General features: G+C 42.1%; 1 protein-coding gene across 2 annotated transcripts in view; it reads right to left on the bottom strand.

Annotated features, from left to right (window-relative positions):
• TMEM233 (transmembrane protein 233) overlaps positions 1-16066 on the bottom strand; it is a 46305-nt gene extending 30239 nt beyond the window's left edge. The window contains exons 1-2 of one of the 2 annotated variants that reach the window (XM_044658828.1): positions 15700-16066; positions 13010-13404 (exon numbers count right to left, since the gene is read on the bottom strand). In XM_044658828.1, coding sequence (XP_044514763.1) covers positions 13303-13404; positions 15700-15885 — 288 coding nt within the window. In that variant the 5' untranslated portion in view covers positions 15886-16066 and the 3' untranslated portion in view covers positions 13010-13302. Of the gene's footprint in view, positions 1-13009; positions 13405-15699 lie in introns of those variants that run through there. The other variant, XM_044658827.1, reaches the window with a different exon arrangement.
• Between the last annotated feature and the right edge of the window lie 4136 nt (positions 16067-20202).

The following is a 20202-nucleotide window of genomic DNA, read 5'->3' as shown; positions in this document are numbered from 1 at the left end:
ATAAAAAAGTGATTGCATATCTGAAGATCCCCAACTGCAAGCAGATACCCAAAGGAAAAATTCAATTTTCTACAAGGATTACATAAATGTCTAGAAGAAATGAAGTAAGAGATAAACAAGGAGATAAAAGCTCTTCATGGGGCAGCTGGGTAGCTCAGTGGAGTGAGAGTCAGGCCTAGAGACAGGAGGTCCTAGGTTCAAACCCGGCCTCAGCCACTTCCCAGCTGTGTGACCCTGGGCAAGTCACTTGACCCCCATTGCCCACCCTTACCACTCTTCCACCTATGAGACAATACACCGAAATACAAGGGTTAAAAAAAAAAGCTCTTCAGGAAAGAATTAGGAGAATAAATAACTTACAAGGGAAAGTGATAAAGTTTACCTAGTACCTCTAGTATCTCTTCCAAGAAAATTTCAAAAGGAGTCATGAAGAGTTGGACACAAAGGAAAAAATGGAAAAATATAGGCTATCTGATATAAAAAATATAAGACTTGAAAAATTCCAAGGAAGGAAAGGGAATAAACATTTATATAATGCCTATTTATATGCCAAGCACCATGCTAAGTGCTTTACAAATACTGTTTCATTTGATTGTCACAAAACCCTGCAATGTACATGTTATTATTAACCCCATTTTACATTTGAGTAAATTGGGAGAAACAGAGATTAAGTGACTTTTTCAGAGTCACACAGTAGCTAAGATTCTGAGACTGGATTAAACTCTGAGACCTGAGTTCAAATCCTAGACTTTAGGCCTGGTGCTCTAATCACACCACCACCTACTGATCTCAAGAAGAGCTCTCAAAGAGATTTAAGAATCACCAGATTCTGAAAACAATGATTAACCCCCACCCCCTAGACATCATATCTCAAGAAATCACAAATGAAAACCACCCAGATCTGTTAGAACAAGAAGGCAAAATAAATAAAAGAACCCCAAATCATCCTCTGAAAGGAGCTCCAAAACGGAAAATTTCAGGAGTGTCATGGCTCAAATTCAAAGTTCCATTATCAAAGAAAAAATTCCTTAAGCATCCAGAAAGAACATTTTTTAAGTACCAAGAAACTATAATTACACAAGATATGGCAGCTTTGACTATAAATTAGAGGGGACCTCAGAATACAATCTTTCAAAAGGCAACATATACAGGTTTACAACCAAGTATTACTTATCTTGAAAATCTAAGTAAAATCTATACAGGGAAAAATAAATGTTAGTTTAGTTGAATTCCTGACCCATCAGTCCATGTTAGAGAGGAGAGCATGGTCCTAGGCACTAGAACTTGGGGGGGTCCTCTCTTCTGTTTAGGTTTCTTGGTGTGAATTCTTCCAGGTATCATAAACTCACAGGTCTAGAGCTGGAAGGGACATTATTTACCATTTAGTCTAAATCTTTCATTTGACAGATGAAGAAACTGAGACCCATGGATGTTATATAACTTATCTAAGTTGCATAGGTAGTAAGCCTCTAAAGCAAGATTAAAAGCCAGGAATTCTGACTCCAGAGCCAACCCTCTTTCCTTAACTTTGTGTACATTTTGTATATACTTTATATACATATTGTTTCTCCCTATGAGATGCAAGCTGATTGAAGGCAGGGACTGTTTCATTTTGTCTTTGTTTCTCAGTGCCTGGCAGAATTCTTGGCTCATAGTAACCACCTAATGTTTTTTAGACATTTCAGTCATGTCCAACTCTTCATGACTCCATTTGGGATTTTCTTGGCAAAGATGCCTGAGTTTGTCATTTCCTTCTCCGGCTCATTTTTTGGATGAGAAAATGGAAGCAACCAAGGTTAAATGACATATCCAGGGTCACATAGCCTGTAAGTATCTGAAACTAGACTTGACCTCAGGAAGAGGAGTCTTCCTGACTCCAGGCCTGGCATTCTATTCACTGCACCACTTCGCTGTCCCAGGCACTTAATAAACATTTGTTAATTGATCGATATCTCAAGAATGTCAATGACAGAAAGATAGCTCCAAATACAACAAAAATATTTATGGCAGTATTTTTTGTAGTAGCAAAGAACTAGAAACAAAATGGATCACTATTGATTGAGGAATGACCAAACAAAATGTGTTTTATGAATGTAAAGGTACGTGATCACCCTGGAAGCAATGGATGTGCTGAATTCAGAGAAACTTGAGAAAGATCTGTCTGAATTGATGCAGGGCAAAGTAGGCAGAGACAAGAACAATTTAAAAGATGGCCTCAATCATGTAAAATGGAAACAAAACAAAAAGAAACTCAGAAATGACCAAGCAGAAATGAACCTCTGTCCCGGAGTACTTAGGACAGCTCAGTTGAAAGAGCTTTGGGTCTCGAATCAGAGGGTCTGGATCTGAAACTTGGCTTTGCTATTTATTTATTCATGGGATTAAATGAGAAGGTTGGACTACTAAATTCCCTCCCAGACAAAGATCTATCATTTTAGGATGTTACATATCTTCCTTCTCTTCTTTTGGCAGACATGATTAGAGTGTTGGTTTGTTTTACTTAATTGTACCCTTGTTAAAAGGAAAAGTTCTTTTGGGAGAGTTATTGGGAAGCAATAGCATCAATAGAACACTTTAAAGAGAGAGAAGTTGTAAAGAGGAAAATTATAAGTGTACATATAGCGAGAATTTATTTTTCATATACTATATTCATTCCTGTATATTAGGGAGAATTATTGGGTATTCCTGTGTCTGGGATCGGGGTCAGAGATACCATCCAGTCTTATCCTTTTTTATCGTCTTTGCCTTTAGGAATCCCATGAATGTCTTACCTTTTAAATACAATTTGCTTAATAAATGAAGGAAATAAGGGTTCTTTTCCTGTGTATGTCTCATGATGTAGTTATGGGGAGGGGTGACTAACTTGATGAACCACCTTATAATTAATCATCACCAATTCGGGTGGCCAAGGCAGGGGCTGAATAATGAGTTCCTAAAAGTCTATTTACTGAGCTGTCTGACCCAGCTTGAATCATCCTTGGTCATAGAAGAAAGAGTCAAGGAGACCTATATCACTATTGGTTATGATGTTGGTCCAACTAATAAACCTGATGCAATCAACAAGCTTATACTCTCATCCCCAAAATCAGTTTCTCAATAAAATTTTAAACACACACACACACACACACACACACACACACACACGCACGCACACACACACACGTACACACAGACACACACACTGCATTCCAAACCTTAAAGTGCCATATAATGTTAGATTTAAAAAAAAAAAACAACCCTTACTTTCTGTCTTAAAATCAATACTGTGTATTGGCTCCAATGCAGAAGAGTGGTCAAGGCTAGGCAATGGGGGTTAAGGGACTTGCCCAGGGTCACACAGCTAGGAAGTGTCTAAGGCCATGCTAGCTATTGTTAATGGAGATTTCTTTCATGTATGGATTAGACAAGATGACCACCAAAGTGCTTTCTAACTCCCAAATCCTATGATTCTGTCATATCATATTGAATCTTACAGAGGATACAGAATTTCTTTTAATCAGAGCATCCACAGTACCCAATCACAATTCCTCTGCCTGGGCTTTTTTATTCTTGGCTTTGCATGACTAAAACTGAGCACTGCACCTTAACTAGAGAATATATTTGATAAATATTAATTTTTAGTTTTTTTTTAGCAAAGGAAGTATATTTCTCTATTAGGAACTTGGGATAAATGCAATGAGAGATAAGGCATGCTCATCACCCTTTGGGACCAAATCATATGAAATTTTCCATGCAACCAAGCTGGAAGTATTTTTTAGGCTGCTGGTATACAAAAGAGAGTGTGAACATGTAATGGTAGAGATTGCTGAAGTGTTTCTCTCTACTTGTCTAAGGGGCAGAGTTGGTGATTCTTAAGGGCTCAAGTGGTTCCAGAGACAGTTAAGACAATGGGAATTCGAGGGGTTGGAAGAGGAGAGAGGGAGAGAGGGAAAGAGGGAGGGAGTTTTTGGAAGCGAAAGACATGTGGGAAAAGTAAGAACTTTCAACCTGTCTTTGATTTCCATATGGCGACTCAGGAAAATCTGGAGGTAGCGTATCCCCCACCCACCAATCTTGGATGATGTTGGACCTCTCTCTTGGTTGGAGTTGAGATTTCATCTTGCTCTGTACAAAAGATCCCATTATTTTTTCCCTGTATTTTCTAGTATATTTTAATCCGTAGAACTTCAATTTTTGTTTGTGATTTTGCTTAAATAACAATTATTTGACTAGAAAATAACAAAACAATTCCCCTGCCCTTCCTTCATATTAGCTTCAAGCTCCATTCATGAAATACTGAAGAGCTTTATGTGATTCTAGACTAACACCTCTTCATTAGAGTAATGAAGGTAGCAAGGATGGGAGAGAGCTGTCTCTTGAAGGTCACTGTTAAGATGTTCATGTTACTTGGATGGCCCTCTAGCTCTCTCCTATCTGCATCTTATCAGGGGCTAGTTTATCAGTTTACCTAGATAATTCAAGACCAGAGGAGATTACATTTGGGAGAGACAAGTTTCTAGGAATTCAGGGAAAGGAAAGGAAAATCTGAGTGACCAAAGACAGGATAAAGAAGGCTGATGTAGAGAGAGATCCTAGAAATGGCAGATCTTCAGTGATACTGGTGTATACCAAGGAAGGGAAGAACTGGCAAGTGGTTACTAAAAAAGGAGATCCTGGAAGGATCTTGTGAGACTCTGTTAACGAATTTGTAAAATAAGGAATTAAACTAGCTAGCTCTTGAGCTTTCTTCCAGCTTGAAGTCTAAAATACTATGATCCTGCAATTCAAAATCAGGAGACTTGTTTGTCTGGACTGCCACTAATTACAAGGGACCACCAGGGCCATTTAATCTAATTCATACTTGAATAATAAACCATCCTATAACTCTTCCCATATGACAAAAGGTTATCTGGTCTTCACTTCCAGGGATGGTAAACCCACTCCTTCCTGATGTAGCACATTCAATTTTTGGACAACTGATTTCTTAAGTGGCTTTTCCTGATTCTTTTCCCCCTGATTTGAGACCAAATATGCCTTTTCACCTCCCATCTATGGCTCCTCCTTCTCTCTGGGGGTAAACTGATCACACCATGGGACACCTTTTATAATACCGCTCTTTTGACCCTCCACCCTCATTTCCTTTCCAGTCTCAAAATTTCTGATTCTTTTATTGCTATTTTTATGGTGTGCTCTGCAGACCTCTCACTCTCTTGGTTAATCTTCTTTGGCTATACTATAGTTTGCAAATGCCCTTCTTAATACAATACATGTGGACAGACTGCCCCATCGTCTGCGTTGGACCCCCCCCCCCCCCAATGCAGCCCAAATTCATATTAACCTACTGGACTGCCATGTCACACTAATTAACTTTTGTTGAACTTGCAGCCCAGCCCCACCAGGCCCCCAACCCAATCTTCACACAAATTATAATTTACGCAACTGGCTCCATCTTGTCCCTGTGAAATTGATTTTTTAGAACAAGTATCGGTTTTACATTTACCTCGATTAATTTTTGTTTTATTCATTTCAGCCCACTATCCATTTCCAATTCTGGCTGAAGTTCAGTGCTTTAGCTGACCATCTGAGCACTGGGCCGGCTGCACGTTGGATAAGCACATCCTCTATTCCTTTATCCAAGTAACTGGTAAAAACATTGAAAAGCAAAGGGCCAAGGACAAATCTTGGGGCCTTTTCACTTCAGTCACTTTTGCTACTCAAAGCGACAATATGCCGAATGAGAGATTATACTTGCAAATATGTATATATGCATGTGTGTGAGTGTGTATATCATTCATATTGTTTATTTTGGTGTTTATTTTCATGCTGCAGTATTTGTGATAGAAAGATGGCTTTTTTTGTTTTGTGAGACATTCTTATTGAATATATATTTAAATATTAAGTATTATTATAAATATTAAATATTAAGGAGACTTAAAAAATACGTATCAATCTTTGACTAAACAAAAAAAAAACTCAACCCAACCCAATTTATTCCAGTTCAATCCAGTTAATCTAACCCAATCCACCCCAACCCAATGTGACCCAACCCAGTCTAATAATCATTTTCCAATTGAACTAGCTTCATAATAATATTAATCAAAACAATAATAATACCCTATTACTGTCATTAAACTAAAATATATTTTATCTACATTTTTAATCTATAGAATATTAAATATAAAAAGAATAATAGCCACATAGTGACTTGGCCAAGGATTATTTCTAACTGAAGTCCATTGAAAAACATGAGAAAGTGATAATAATAATAATAAAAATAATAATAATGAAGAAGAAGATGATGATGATGATAGTTCAAATTTTTATAGCACTTAAAGGTGAAGAAGCACTTTTCCTCTTAATGACCTGTAAGATGGGGAGGATGAGATTCAGCATTATCCCTCTTTTTCAAAGGAGGAAACTTAGGTTGTGGGAGCTAGAGTGACTGGCCTCTCAGTCTTTCCACAAGGACAAGTAATACTATCTACCCTCTAGGGTTATTTCTAAGAGAACATTTAAAAAAGTATAAGTGCTGGAGAAATGAGAATCATTATTAGTGTAGAGGCAGAGGAGGGAAAGGGAGATGCTAATGGGATCTTGTGGGCTAGGAGCTTGTCTTTCTTGGGGAATAATGCTAAGAACTGATATCTCAATGGCAATCTGAAGTTTGCAAAATGCTTTTTATGCATTATCTCATTGGAGCCTGAGGACAACCTTGTGAGGTTGGGGCTAGCCATTATTACCCTCATTTTATAGGTGAAGAAGCTAAGACTCATAAAGAGGAAGTGAATTGTCAAAGGTCATATCGCTGGTAAATATCAGAGGGAGGATTTCAGACTAGGTCTTTCTGGATCCAAGTACTACATGTTCTCTTTGCTGTACCAGTGTCATCGATGGTAAGGAGGGGAAGGATGGTAGGAAGACAAAGTAGAAAATTGGTTGGAAGTTTGGGTGAGAGAGAGTAAGAGAGAGATAGATAGAGAGAGAGATAGATAGAGAGAGAGAGGGAGGGAGAGAGGGATTGAGGGAGAGAGAGAGGATCGTGGGAGAGAGAGAAGGGGGAGAGAGAGAGAAAGAGAGAGAAAGACAGACAGACACAGATACAGAGAAATGGAGAGAGGGAGAGAGAGAGACTGAGAAAGAGACACACACACAGACAGAGACAGAGACAGATAGACAGAAGGACATCAAGAGAGGGAGAGAGATAGTCAGAGACAAAAAGAGATACAAAGACAAAGGCAGAGAGAGACAAAAAAGAGACAAAGAGCTACACAGAGAGGTAGAAAGAGACAGAAACAGACCAAGACAAAGAGATAGACAGAGACAAAGAGATATGCAGAGACAGACACAGAAATACAGAAATAGATTCAGAGGAAGAAAGAAATAGAAAGAGTCAGAGACACTGAGAGAGAGTCAGAGGTGGCGAGATGGAGAAAGACAAAGATACAAAGAGAGACAGAAGCAAAGAAGAGACACAGGTTCAGAAAGAGGCAGACAGACACGAAGAAAAGAGAGAATGAGAAAGTTAATCCTTAAACGATAGTGACCAAACTATGGATGACAAAACAGAACAGGATACATGGAGTCTATTGAGTCTCCAGTATGCTCATGGAGTCCAGAGCCTTCTGGGTTTTTGCCTAGTCCTTCAGTCTGTAACCAAATATTAATAACTTCCATCTGAAACTCAGCACTTCCTGTCCTCACAGTAACAAGTTGGAAGATACAGGAAAGATTGAGGATTCATTTCTAGAGGAAGAAGGGATTGCTCATTTTATCATTTTATTTATGCCTTTCTATAGCACATCCACACTTACGAGGTGCTCTCCTCCAAACTGTCCTTTGATGGAGTCCGCCTTACAAATAAATATTACTATTGCCCATGGCACAGATTGATTTGCTGTTCCTGGTATATATCATCCCATCTCTTGCCACTGTGATTTTTGCATTGACTGCAACCCATGCCTAGAACACAGTTCTTCTTTACTACCACCTTGTACCTGGCTCCATGGCTCAGTCAGGGGCGTCTCCTACATTTGGATTTTCCTGAAATGACCTAGAATTGCCCCCTCTGAAACTACCTTCCATCTACTCTCTTTAGAAAATATGAGCCCCTTGAAGGCAGGAACTGTTATGGTTTTAAGTAACTTCCATGGTTAGCACAATAGGGTTGGGTTTGGGTATAAATTAGAAGGGAGAAAAATGATCTTGGGGTTCACAGTGTGAAACTGATCACTGCTTTGCCCCTTTGTCAAATCACCATCTCTCTATCCTCATTCTGCAAGTTTAGGGATGACTTTGGGCTAAGAAAGAAAGGGGGGTTCTCTGCTGCTTCTTTCTCTACCTCCTTTCCCATTCCTGTTGAGGGTTGGGAGTCTTGGAGACCCTTCAAGTAGCCTCTGCTTCCTTGAGATCCTAAGGACATTGCTGACACTTGCAACCCCAGCCAATGCTAAATAACATGATTTTGAAAAAAAAAGACAAAACGAGCTGGAGAAGGAAATGGCCAACCACTCCAGTATCTTTGCCAAGAAAACTCTAAATGGGATCATGAAGAGTCCACTTACATGAACAAACAACATGACTAACTCATTTGATCTTCACAACACTTTGTGAGGTAGGTGCTGCTGTAACCCTCATTTTATAGATGGGGAAACTGAGGCAGACAGAGATGAAGCCACTTGCTTGAAGTCACATATGCTAGTGAGTGTCTGAGGTCACATTTGAATTCAGGTTTTCCTATCTCCAGGGCCAGTGCTTTACCCACTTTGCCACCAGCTGCCTCAAAGCTGGAACATAGAACGGTCATTAGAGATCATCTTTTCCAATTACCTTATTTTAGAGATGATCTAACTCACCACTGAAGAAGTCAAGGGTCTTGCCCAAGGTCACACAGGTAATAAGTGGCAGGTCATCTGAGCCCAGATCTGGCACTCCCAGAATTATAGAACTCTAGAGTTGGAGGGGACTGTAGCAACTCACACCTGAAATATAGCTAATATATCTGACAAGTGGATATCCAGCCTCTGTTGAAAGATCTCTCAAGAGAAGGGGAACCTACCACCTTCTGAGGAGGCCCATTCCACACTGGGATGGTTAAAATCATTAGACCGTGTTCCCTAATAACAAGCTTAAATTTGTCTCTTCAGAACACTACTCATTGCTACTGGATCTTCCTTGTGGGTCCAAGTAGAGCAACTCCAATCCTTCCTCTACACAGTGGCCCTCCACAGCCTTGAAGACAGTTATCATGTCTCCTCTGAGTCTTCTCTTCTTTAGGCTAACCATTCACCTTCAAGCAATCTTGTATGATGGGCACTCAAGACACTTCATCTTAGCTGACCTCTTGATGATCAAGAATTTATCTGCACCAGTTATTTAATTAATTAATGTAATTAATTATATTATATTATACATATTGTGGTAACATATTACATAATTATATTATTATGTAATTAATGATAAATTATAAACTATTAATTAATGTAATAATAATAATGAATAATTTCTCATGACAGTACTCTATATATTCTATCTGAGCAGGACAGTGTACAGACCGTCTCTTCCATAGTCTTGGAAATTATGTCTTTCTTGATGTAGCCCAAAGTCTCATCAGCTCTTATGGTTGCCATATCAAATGCTGTTGCCTATTGAGCTTGCAGCCCACTGAAATCCCCTGATCTTCACCCAAAGGAATGCTTTCTATACATGCCCCATCCTATCTTATACTTGGGAAGGTGATTCATCGTGCCCAAGTGCAAGACTTTATATGGCTCCCTAGTGAGTTTCATCTTACTACATTCAGCCATATTCTAGCCCTGCGATGGTGAACCTTTTAGAAACCGAATGCCCAAACTGCAACTCTCACGCTGCATGTGAACCCACCACCTTACCCCAGACAGGGGAGGGAGGAAGCGTTCCCCCTGGACTGCTAGGCAGAGGGGCAGGTGATGTGAGAAATTTCCTCAGGTGAGTGCGGAGAGAGGGAAGGGAGCAGCTCACTCTGGCATGGGTGCCATAAGTTTTCCAACATGGTTCTAACCTGTCAAAAATCTTTTTGGATCCTCACTGTTGCTCATCATGTTAGCTACATGGTTTTGGGTCACCTGCAAATTTTATGAATATACCATTTAGGCCTTTATCCAATTCATTGATTAAAAAATACCAGATGGCACAGGCCAAGCATTGATCCCTGGGGCACTCTACTAGAGACTTCCTTGCACTTTGACATTGAGTCATTAACAATTGCCCATTGGTCTAGCCATGCAACCAGTTCTTTATCTCACTGCATTAATATCTCATGCATATCTCTTTATCTTCTTCACAAGAACAATACAATGGGAGTCTGGTCCATATACAGACAGCCTCAGTTTGTTAAGATGACATTACCCACATGGGAGAGCGAGGCACTTGTTTCTGAGAGACTAGAAACTGAAGGATGAGTGAACATTCTGCATTAACCTACCATGTGGGCAATCTTTTCCCACCAGTTGCATAGCTGGAATTCTTGGCACCTTTTAAATAGCCTGACTCAGCTCTTCAGAAGCTTTTAATTATTTTTGAAGACTCTTGTCTTCAGTCTTAGAAATGATACTATCGATTTCGAGGCCAAAGGGTGGTAAGGGATAGGGAATTGGAATCAAGTGACTTGCCCAGGGTCACACAGCTAGGCAGTGTCTGAGACAAGACTTGAACCCAGGTTCTCGTGACTCCAGGCTTAGTGCTCCATTCACTGTGCTATTTAGCTGCCTCTGCAGAGAATTCTGTGTCATTCTTATCTGAGGTCTGAAAGTAAAAGACTCCTTATTCTCTTTTCCTTGTAGATATAAGGAGGGGAGTCTGGAGAGCTAAGAGTGCAGAAATCCAGGCAGGATGCCATAGAAGTCCATCAGTCCATGCCTTGAGGAGCACAGTCTGAAGATGCCAACCCAATAGAAGCCAACACTATTGGTTTAGGATTGAAACATGGTGGCACCAATGCTGTGTAGGAACTGAGCCAAACTGTGAGCCTAAGCCCCTTCTCCCAGTCTTCTATAGTATAGAGGGGGATTATGTCCCAGGGGTCTTTGGGGAGAATGTTTGTATATTTGTTCTTACTGAATCTTCAAAGGAAACATACCTTTCTAAAAGTGATTCTAATGATACGTGGTTCAATGGAGAATGACAGGAGTATAGCCAGTGGGGGCTTGGGTGGATGGCAGAGAATTGAAGCAATCTCCAGTTCCTGAAGAGTATCAGATAACCTTGAAGGGATAAGACATGATAGACTTGGCTCTAAGAGAGTAGGCTCAGAGTCAATAATATGAGATAGCTTATCAAAATTTTTGCTAAAATCTGTTGCTGTTGTTGATTCGTTTCTGCCAGGTCCAACTCTTCATGACTTCTTTTGGGATTTTCTTTTTCTTTCTTTCTCTCTTTTTAAAAACTTTTTAAAAACCCTTGCCTTCTGTCTTGGAATAAATACTGTGTATTGGTTCCAGGTGGAAGAGGGGTAAGGGCTAGTCAGTGAGGGTTAAGTGACTTGCCCAGGGTCACATAGCTGGAAAGTGTTTGAGTTCAGATTTGAACCCAGGACCCAAATTTGAACCCAGTCTCTAGGCCTGATTCTCAATCCACTGAGCCACCTAGATGTCCTCATGGGATTTTCTTGACAAAGACACTGAAGTGGTTTGTTATTTCCTTCTCCAGTTCATTTTACAGATGAGGAAACTGGGGCAAACAGGGTTAAATGACTTGTTCAGGGTCCCACAGCTAGTATGTGTTGCATTATCATCTCATGCATATCTCTCCATCCTCCTTATCCCCTGCCTAGGGTCCCACAAGCTAGTAAGAGGTTGTATTTGAATTCAGGAAGATGAGTCTTATAGACTCTGGGCCCAGGACTCTATCCACTGAGCCATCTAGCTACCCCTAGATTTGCTAAAGTCTAGGTAAGCTAAAGTCAACATCATTCTCCTCATATACTAGTTTTATAATTGGTCAGAAAAGAAATGAGATTAATCTAGCATGATTTCATCCTTTTTCAAAAAAGTAAAACATTTACCTTCCATCTCAGAATCACTGTGTATTGCTTCCAAGGCAGAAGAGGGGGTATTGGCAAGGCAATGGGGGTGAAGTGATTTACTCAGGGTCACACAGCTAGGAAGTATCTGAGGCCAGATCTGAATGCAGGATCTCCCGTCTCTAAGCCTGGCTCTCAATCCACTGAGCCACTTAGCTGTTCCCTATTCTTGCTGAAGCCTTGTTGACTTTGTAATCACCACTTCCCTTTCTGCACATGTGCCAACCATGTCTTGAGCTATTCATTCTAGAGTTTCCCCAGGAACAGAAGTTGATCGTACTGACTTTCAAATGCTGTCCTCTTTCCTTTTAAGGAAATCAGGACATTTGCCCTTCTCCAGTCTTATGGCACCTCACTCATCTTTCATGATCTTTCAGAGATTACTGACAATAATATCTGCAGATTTTGTTCTTTTCAGTATTTTAGACCTTCTTAGGAAAATATGGTTTAGACAATCATCTTAAACTCTGCATAAAGAATTCAGATCCTATGACTCTAATCAGGGATTAAGTAGAGCCCGGCTCTGAACAAATTCCAAATGAATGAATTACAATGAACGTGGCTGGACTATCTTGTGTGTTTATAATGGCATAAGATAAAAAAAAGAGAGAGAATGTATATGAAGATTTCATGACCACATCATATTTACCAGGTTCTTCTCTCTTGTGTTCCCTATACACTCTTCTAGCCTGGTAGTATGTTATTTCCATTATTTATTTATTTATTTATTTAGAAAAATCCTGATCTTCTGTCTTAGAGTCAAGACTGGGTATTGGTTCTAAGGCAGAAGAGGGGTAAGGGCTAGGCAATGGGGGTTAAGTGACTTGCCCAGGGTCACACAGCTGGAAAGTGTCTGAAGTCACATTTGAACCCGGGACCTCCTATCTCTGCACCTGGCTCTCAATCCACTGAGCCACCCAGCTTCCACCTAGTATGTTATTTTTTAAAAGTACAATGACACCCTCTTTCAATAGGTAAACTCTTCCAGTAGATGCATAAGATCATAGATTTACAGCTGGAAGGGAACTTTGAGGTCATCTAATGTAAACCATGAATTCAACACATGTTTATTGAGCATTTACAGTGTACCAGGCACTGAACTGGGAGCTGATGGCACAAAAACAACAAGCAGTATGCCTGCCCTTATGGAGTTTATGTTTTACTAAAAGGAGACAATGGAACACAAATGCAAAGAATACGGAAATTTAGATAAAGTATAATTCAGAGGAAAAGAGCACCCACATCTGGGGGCAATCAGCAAAGGCAATTCATAGGATCTGACACAGGAGTTGTTTTTTTTTTTTTAGAGCCAGAAGGGACTCCAAGCTGGGGATTCCAAGAGGTATAGATGGGGAGAGTTCATTCCAGACCTGTGGGAAGGAATTGGTGCAAAGGTGGGAAATGGAATTTCCTAGAAGGGGAAGGACTAACAGGGCATTTTTTGCTAGGATGGAGAGTTCCCGAAAGTGAGTAACAGCAACCACAAAGACTTTAAAGATAGGTATGAGACATGTCAGGCTAAGCATTTTGTTTCTTAAACAAGAGAGAACCAATGAAGATTGTTAAATAAGCCAAGAGTTGAGACACCTAGGTGGCAAAATGTATTTACCCAGGATCATACAGGTAGGAAATGTCTGAGGTCAGATTTGAATGCAGGACCTCCCATTTCTACACCTGGCTCTGTGTTTGGAGTAAGGAAGACCTGGGTTCAAATCCTGCCTTGGACATTTACCAGCTCTGTGACCTTGGGCAAGCCACTTAGCCTCATTGTTCAGTCATTTTTCAATCATTTGCCACTCTTTGTGAGCCCATCTGGGGTTTTCTTCCTTCCTTCCTTCCTTCCTTTCTTTCTTTCTTTCTTTCTTTCTTTCTTTCTTTCTTTCTTTCACCCTAATATCTTTTATATATATCCTTCTATATTAATTTTATTTGTTACAGGGCTAGGCAATGGGAGTTAAGTGACTTGCCCAGGATTACACAGTCTGAGGCCAGATTTGAACCTAGGACCTCCTGTCTTTAGGCCTGGCTCTCAATCCCCTGAGCCATCCATCCAGCTGCCCAGCCCCCCCCCCCAATCTGGGGTTTTTCTTGGTAAAGATACTGAAGTGGTTTGACATTTCCTTTTCCAGCTCATTTTACAGATGAGAAAACTGAGGCAAACAGGGGTAAGTCACTTGACCTTACTAAGCCTCAGCTGCCTACCTGGACAATGGTAGAGGAGGACTTGCTTGCTTCTAAGGTCCCTTCAAGTTCTAAATCTATGATCCCATGTTGAGATTTGTTTTAGGAATTCGATAGCTGCCTGGAAGATGATCTGCGAAGGGCAGCACCTATGCCTGGTGACATAGAGTGTTAACCGCTAAAAAGGTCTTAGGAAGGATGCGGCTTTCAGATTTTACTAGGATGGTTGACTGTTAGCTAGGGATATTGTATAGTTGTTTTTTTGTTTGTTGGTTTGTTTTGTTCAGGCAGGAGTTGTACAAATGCCCCCTGTGGTCCTTTCCAACTCGGAGCTTCTGAGAAATGCCCTGCGATTGTAATTGTACACCTCCTCGTCAGGAAGAGCAACCTGCCAGGTTCATCTCTGCGGTTCTCACCTCTTTAAGTTATCTGCGTCTCCCCAGATGTGGGAAGGTTTCCCCCCTCACAGAGACCAACAGCAGCCGCCTTTGTAGTCTCTGAGCCTTTTTTTTTAAAGCTGTACCTCGCACAAAAGATTTCCGGTAGCATTGGCAAGGGTGGGGACTGGCTGACTTCCCAATCGTCCAGACAGAGTCTGGAAAAGGCTTGCAATTAAACAGGGGACCTTGGCGACTCTGGCTGAAGTTTCCCTACCCCTCCTTGCCCCCTGAAGAAGACAGAGGGTTCAGCTTAGTGCAGCTGCTGGGGAGTGGGTGGACACTTCAGGTTAGGGGTGAAGGGCGTGTTAGTGAGAGAGCCAGAAAGTTCCCTTTGCCAAAAGTTGATACAAAATTAATAACAGGCTTTTAGGAGTGGAGAGACAGAAGGCATGATGGAAAGAATGAGCTGGAACCCGAGTCAAAAGACTTGGGTTCCAATTCGGCCTGGTACTAGCACCCTGTGTGACCCTGGGCAAATTATTTCGATTTTCTGAGTCTCGGTTTCCTTTTCCGTAACCTGAGAAGGAGCGATACTATTTATCTAGCTCGATTATCCCTAAAGAGAGGGGAAAGCGCTTTGTAAATCGTTATGGAAACACTACGGACATTTTAGACAAGATTTGGGCCAGAGAGAAGAGCCATGTGTCACCTGGATGGAGGAAGATGTGTAGTAGGTGAGTCGGGGAGCTCTACCTGCCGGGGATAGGGACTGGCCTGCCAGCAAGAGGGTTTGAGGATCGTGACTCTCCCAGGGCAGGGCGGCGGGAGGCTGAGCGAGGCAGGAGGCTCTGGCCAAGAGATTGCAGGGTTGTCCCGGGACAAGGCTGGACAGAGCCTCACCCCGCTGCAACCCCAGCGCCTCGCGGCCAGCTGCTCTGGTCAATAACGAGCCGCTCACCCCCTGCCGGTCCGTCCATCGGTCCAGTGGCTGGCCGGGCTGGGCAGGGCACACAGGCAGGGAAGCGTGGCGGCAGCCGGGAAAGATCCACCCTTCCGGGCGGGAGCTGACCCCTAGACGTGCCTCGCCCGCTGGCCGGGACTCACCATGATGGAGAAGACGAAGGCCACTATGTTGATGGGATACGCGGGGCAGAAGCAGGAGAAGATGGTGAGCAGCAGGTAGTTGGGGGGCATCTGGACCTCCTCCTCCGGGGCATCATCCTCGATGTTGGTCTCTGGACTGCCGTCCAAAGCCCGCTTGGAGTCCGACGTGGGGCGGTGCTGAGACATGGGAGAGGCCGAGAAGGCGGGGGCAGGACAGGAGGTCTGCGGAGGCTGCGGACACTGGCCGGGGGCTCCAGAAGAAGCTCTGAAAAGCCGGCGCTGGGCTCAGGGGAGACGTGACCTCACCTCTCATCCCTCCTCCGCCCGCTGCTGCTGCTGCTGCTGCTGCTTTTTCTGCTGCTGCTGCTCTTGCTGCTGCTGCCTCCCACCTCTGCTGCTGTTGCTGCTGCTGCTGCTGCTGCTGCTGCTGCTGGGGCTCCTTGGGGAACCAGAGCCAAGGGCGCCGCCGCTGTGGGGAGGGGTGGGGGTGAGGGGCGGGGGCGGGAGCAGGCAGAGCCGAGGGAGAAACCGATTCCCGGAGACTGACAGACTGAGAAACCGAGAACTAGGAAGACAGAGTGAGAGGGCTACAGATTCAGGGAGAGTCAAGAAAGAGAAACTCTGGGACGGCAATGGAAACAGGGAAGGACGGAGGAGAGACAGAGAAAGAAACAGATATAGAGACAGAAGAGAGAAATTGACATTGGGACAGAGTAAGAAAGAGAAAGACAGAGACAGACCAAGACAGAAAGACAGAGAGAAAGAGAAACAGAGAGACCAAGGACTTTAGAGACAGACTCAGGGAGAGAGCGAAAAGGATTCGCTGGGACAGGCAGAGTGAGAGACGGGGAGGGAAGGAGAGGGAGAGAGGGAAAGAGGTAATCGAATAAGCAGACATAAAGGAGATAAAGACAGACACAAACACATAAAAATGTACAGAGCTAAAGAAATAGGGAGGAAAAAACAGACACTGTGGGACAGACAGACATGCTATTGGAGTCTGAGCAAGAGACAGATGGAGACAAGCAGGTGGAAGCCTCAGAGCTGGAGGGGCAATTAGATGTCATCTAGTCCAGTTTCCTCATTCTGTGCAAGAGGTAACTAAGGGCAAGTTTGGCTAAGTGGCTTAGCCAGGCACACAGGGCACACATAGGGAGTAGAGGAGGAATTTGCATTCCAACAATGGGTTTAGTTACTAGTTCATTGACATATTAAAGTAGAAAAGGGGAAATGTGGGAAAATGCAGAATCAGGCACCTTGAAAGGGTCTGTACTGTTAATCCTTCACCTTTTACATTCTCCTTCCTATAGACACATGGGTTCCAGCATCTCAGGCAATCAAGATCCAGGGCCCAAACATAATAGGTACTTAATTTCTGTTGAATTTCCCAGGTTATAGAATGATGTCGAGAAAGACTTAGCAGGTGCTACCTGGGCTCTCTACATGCTCAGAAGTCCATCAGCTCAGCTGACTCCAGCCCTGTATTTGGGTTCCATACCAGGTGCTTAGTTATCTGCCCTCTTCAGGACCATGGACTGCACTCCTAATTCCAACCCATCTGTGACATTCCAGTCTATGTAAATTTGTTAAATACTAAGTGTAAGCCCTGAGGATGCTGAGAAAAACAAAACAAATAAACAAAAAGTCTCCTCTCCTCAAGGAGGTGACATTTTAATGAGGGAGACAATACATAAACAATCGCGTACATGTAAGACACACACAGTTTAAATTTTGGAAGAAATATCCTGGCAAGAGAAGGAATCACTATCCTTGAAGCCATCCAGGCTCACAACCCAGGTGTCATCCTTAAATTCTCATTCATACTTACCCTACATATCCAATCTATTATCAGGTTTTTGGGAGTAAGGCTCGGGGGACAGGAAGAACTGAGAAAGGCTTCATGCAGAAGGTAGGATCTGAAGTGGATTTGAATCTCTCTTTTTCTTCTACCCTTATGGGCCATCTTTTTTTAATTTTATTTTATTATTTTTTTTTGGTTTGTTTTTTTTTTAAACCCTTAACTTCTGTATATTGGCTCCTAGGTGGAAGAGTGGTAAGGGTGGGCAATGGGGATCAAGTGACTTGCCCAGGGTCACACAGCTAGGAAGTGTCTGAGGCCGGATTTGAACCTAGGACCTCCCCTCTCTAGGCCTGCTTTTCAATCCACTGAGGTACCCAGCTGCCCCATGGGCCATCTTTGAATCAATACTGTACATTCGTTCTAAAGCAGAAAAGTGGTAAGGGCTAGGCAATGGGGCAAAAACTTGCCCAGGATCACACAGCTAGGATTCAATGATTTTTTTTAACAGATTTCTTTGGTATAAGAAACTCCTAGTGAGAAAAGTCTCTCTAACAATACTGGTGAGTGTCTTCTCCACAATTCAAAATGTTGCCTGGGGGGGGCACTGGGAAATTGTGCCTTGCTCAGGATACACAATTAGATTATATGAGAGGCTGAATAGAAGAACCCAGTTCTTCATCATTTGGTGATGTCTCCATCCTCCCTCTGCCTCTCAAAGTGATAATATAGGAGTGAAAAACAAGACTTAATAGAAATCTTTACATGACACTTAGTAGAAGTCCAGAAATATAATTTTATTTATTTATTTTAAAGCCCTTACCTTTTGTCTTACTAAGTATCAGTTCCAAGGTACAAGAGGGGGAAGGGTCAGACAACTGAGGTTGAATGATTTGCCCAGAGTCACACAGCTAGGAAGTGTCTGGGGTCATATTTGAACCCAGGGCCTCTGGATTTGAGTCCAGAAGGAGGTTAGAGAGCCAGGATGTTTAAGTAAGGAGAAAGGGAATTCTAGATATGAGGGATAGTCAATGCAAACATGGAATTGGGTGATGGAGTATCATGTGTGAAGAACATTAAGTAGACCAGTGTCAGTGGATTGTAGAGTTCTTAGAGAAGAGTAAACTGAAGGAAGATTAGATAGAAAGAAACAATATTTTAGCACTTTAAATGTCAGAAGACCTTAGATTTGATCATGGAGATAGTGAGTTCCAGAGTTTTTTGAGAAGAGCATGTAGGGGTGGGTGGGAATGATGTGGTTATATCTATGCTTTAGGAAGATCATTGGCATATAAGTAGAGGATGAACTGTAGTGGGGAGTAGCTTGAAGCAGAGACCAACCAGTGGTTATTTTGATTGTCCAAGCATTCAGTGATTAGAGTGTGTACCAGAGTGATGGTCACGTGCGTATAGAGAAGGGGATGTCAGTGGGAAATACTGTGAAGTATTGATAATAGTTTGGATATGTGGGATGAATATGAATGAGACTTTAAAGATGACACCTTGTTTGTGAGCTTGAGTGACTTTAAGGATGATGGTTTCCTTGACTGTGACAGGAAAATTGGGAACTGGGGAGAGTTTTGAGGGAAAGATTAGGAATTTTTTTCTTGCTCATGTTGAGTTTGAGATGTTTTCATACAAAAAGATTGCCTTGCAGCAGCGAGGGCCCAGTTGAGATTATGTAACTAAATTTAGAGACACCCTAAAGGCAATTGGAGATGTGATACTGAAGCTCAGGATCTGGATATATAGATTTGTATCTATCTGCATAAAGCTGATAATTGAACTCATGATTGCTGATGTGGTCATTAAGCTAGATAGTATGTATAGAGATGAGAAAGAGGGTCCAGAATAGAGCCCTGGAGAACACCTATGCTTGATAGATGTAACCTGTATGAAGATCCGGCAAAGGAGACTGAGAAGGATTAGTCAGACAAGTGAGAGGAGAAGGAGAGGGAGTAGGGTCATGAAAACCTAAAGATGAGAGAATATTCAGAAGACAGTGATCAACAGCATCAAAGGCTGCAGAGGGATCAGAAGGATGATTGAGGAAAGACCTTTAGATGGCTATTAAGAGATCACTGGAAACTTTGGAGAGAGTAGTTTCAGTTGGATTATGAGTTCAGAAGTCAGACCAAAGAGACTTTAGAAGAGGGTGAGTGGAGAGAACAAGTGGAGAGACTGAATGTCAATTTTTTTCAAGGAGTTTAGCTGAGGAGAGGAGAGATATAGGATAATAGCTTTGGGGAATTGATAGGAGAAGTGAGGATTTTAAAGATTTAGGGACATGAATATTTTTTGTAAGCAGAAAGAGGGGGCCAGTAGATAGAAATTAAAGTTGAGTGAAAAGGCAGGGATGAAAAAAAAGGCAGGGACGATAGAGGAGGCAATCTGCTGGAGGAGACTATCAGTTAATCAACAAACATTTATTAAATGTCTATTATGTGCCAGGCATTGTGTTAAACACTGGATAAGATATCATTTTTACATCTAGAGAGGTCTGAGTTGGAGAAAGGCTACCTTTTCAAGTGAGACAGGAATGAAGAAGGAGATAGTGATACTGTTTATATAATTCGATATGAGGAAGGGGTGAGAAGAAGGAGCCATGAGGGAATATGAGGTGAGAGCCTCAGCTATAAGGGTGGGAGAGGAAAACTGCTGAAGGTTTGAGGAGAGATGACAAGGTTGAAAAAATACTGTGGTGA

Source organism: Gracilinanus agilis, chromosome 1 (assembly GCF_016433145.1).
Source record: "Gracilinanus agilis isolate LMUSP501 chromosome 1, AgileGrace, whole genome shotgun sequence".
Taxonomy (NCBI): domain Eukaryota; kingdom Metazoa; phylum Chordata; class Mammalia; order Didelphimorphia; family Didelphidae; genus Gracilinanus; species Gracilinanus agilis.
Note: the sequence above shows the minus strand (reverse complement) of the source record. Positions and strands in the feature narration are given on the sequence as shown.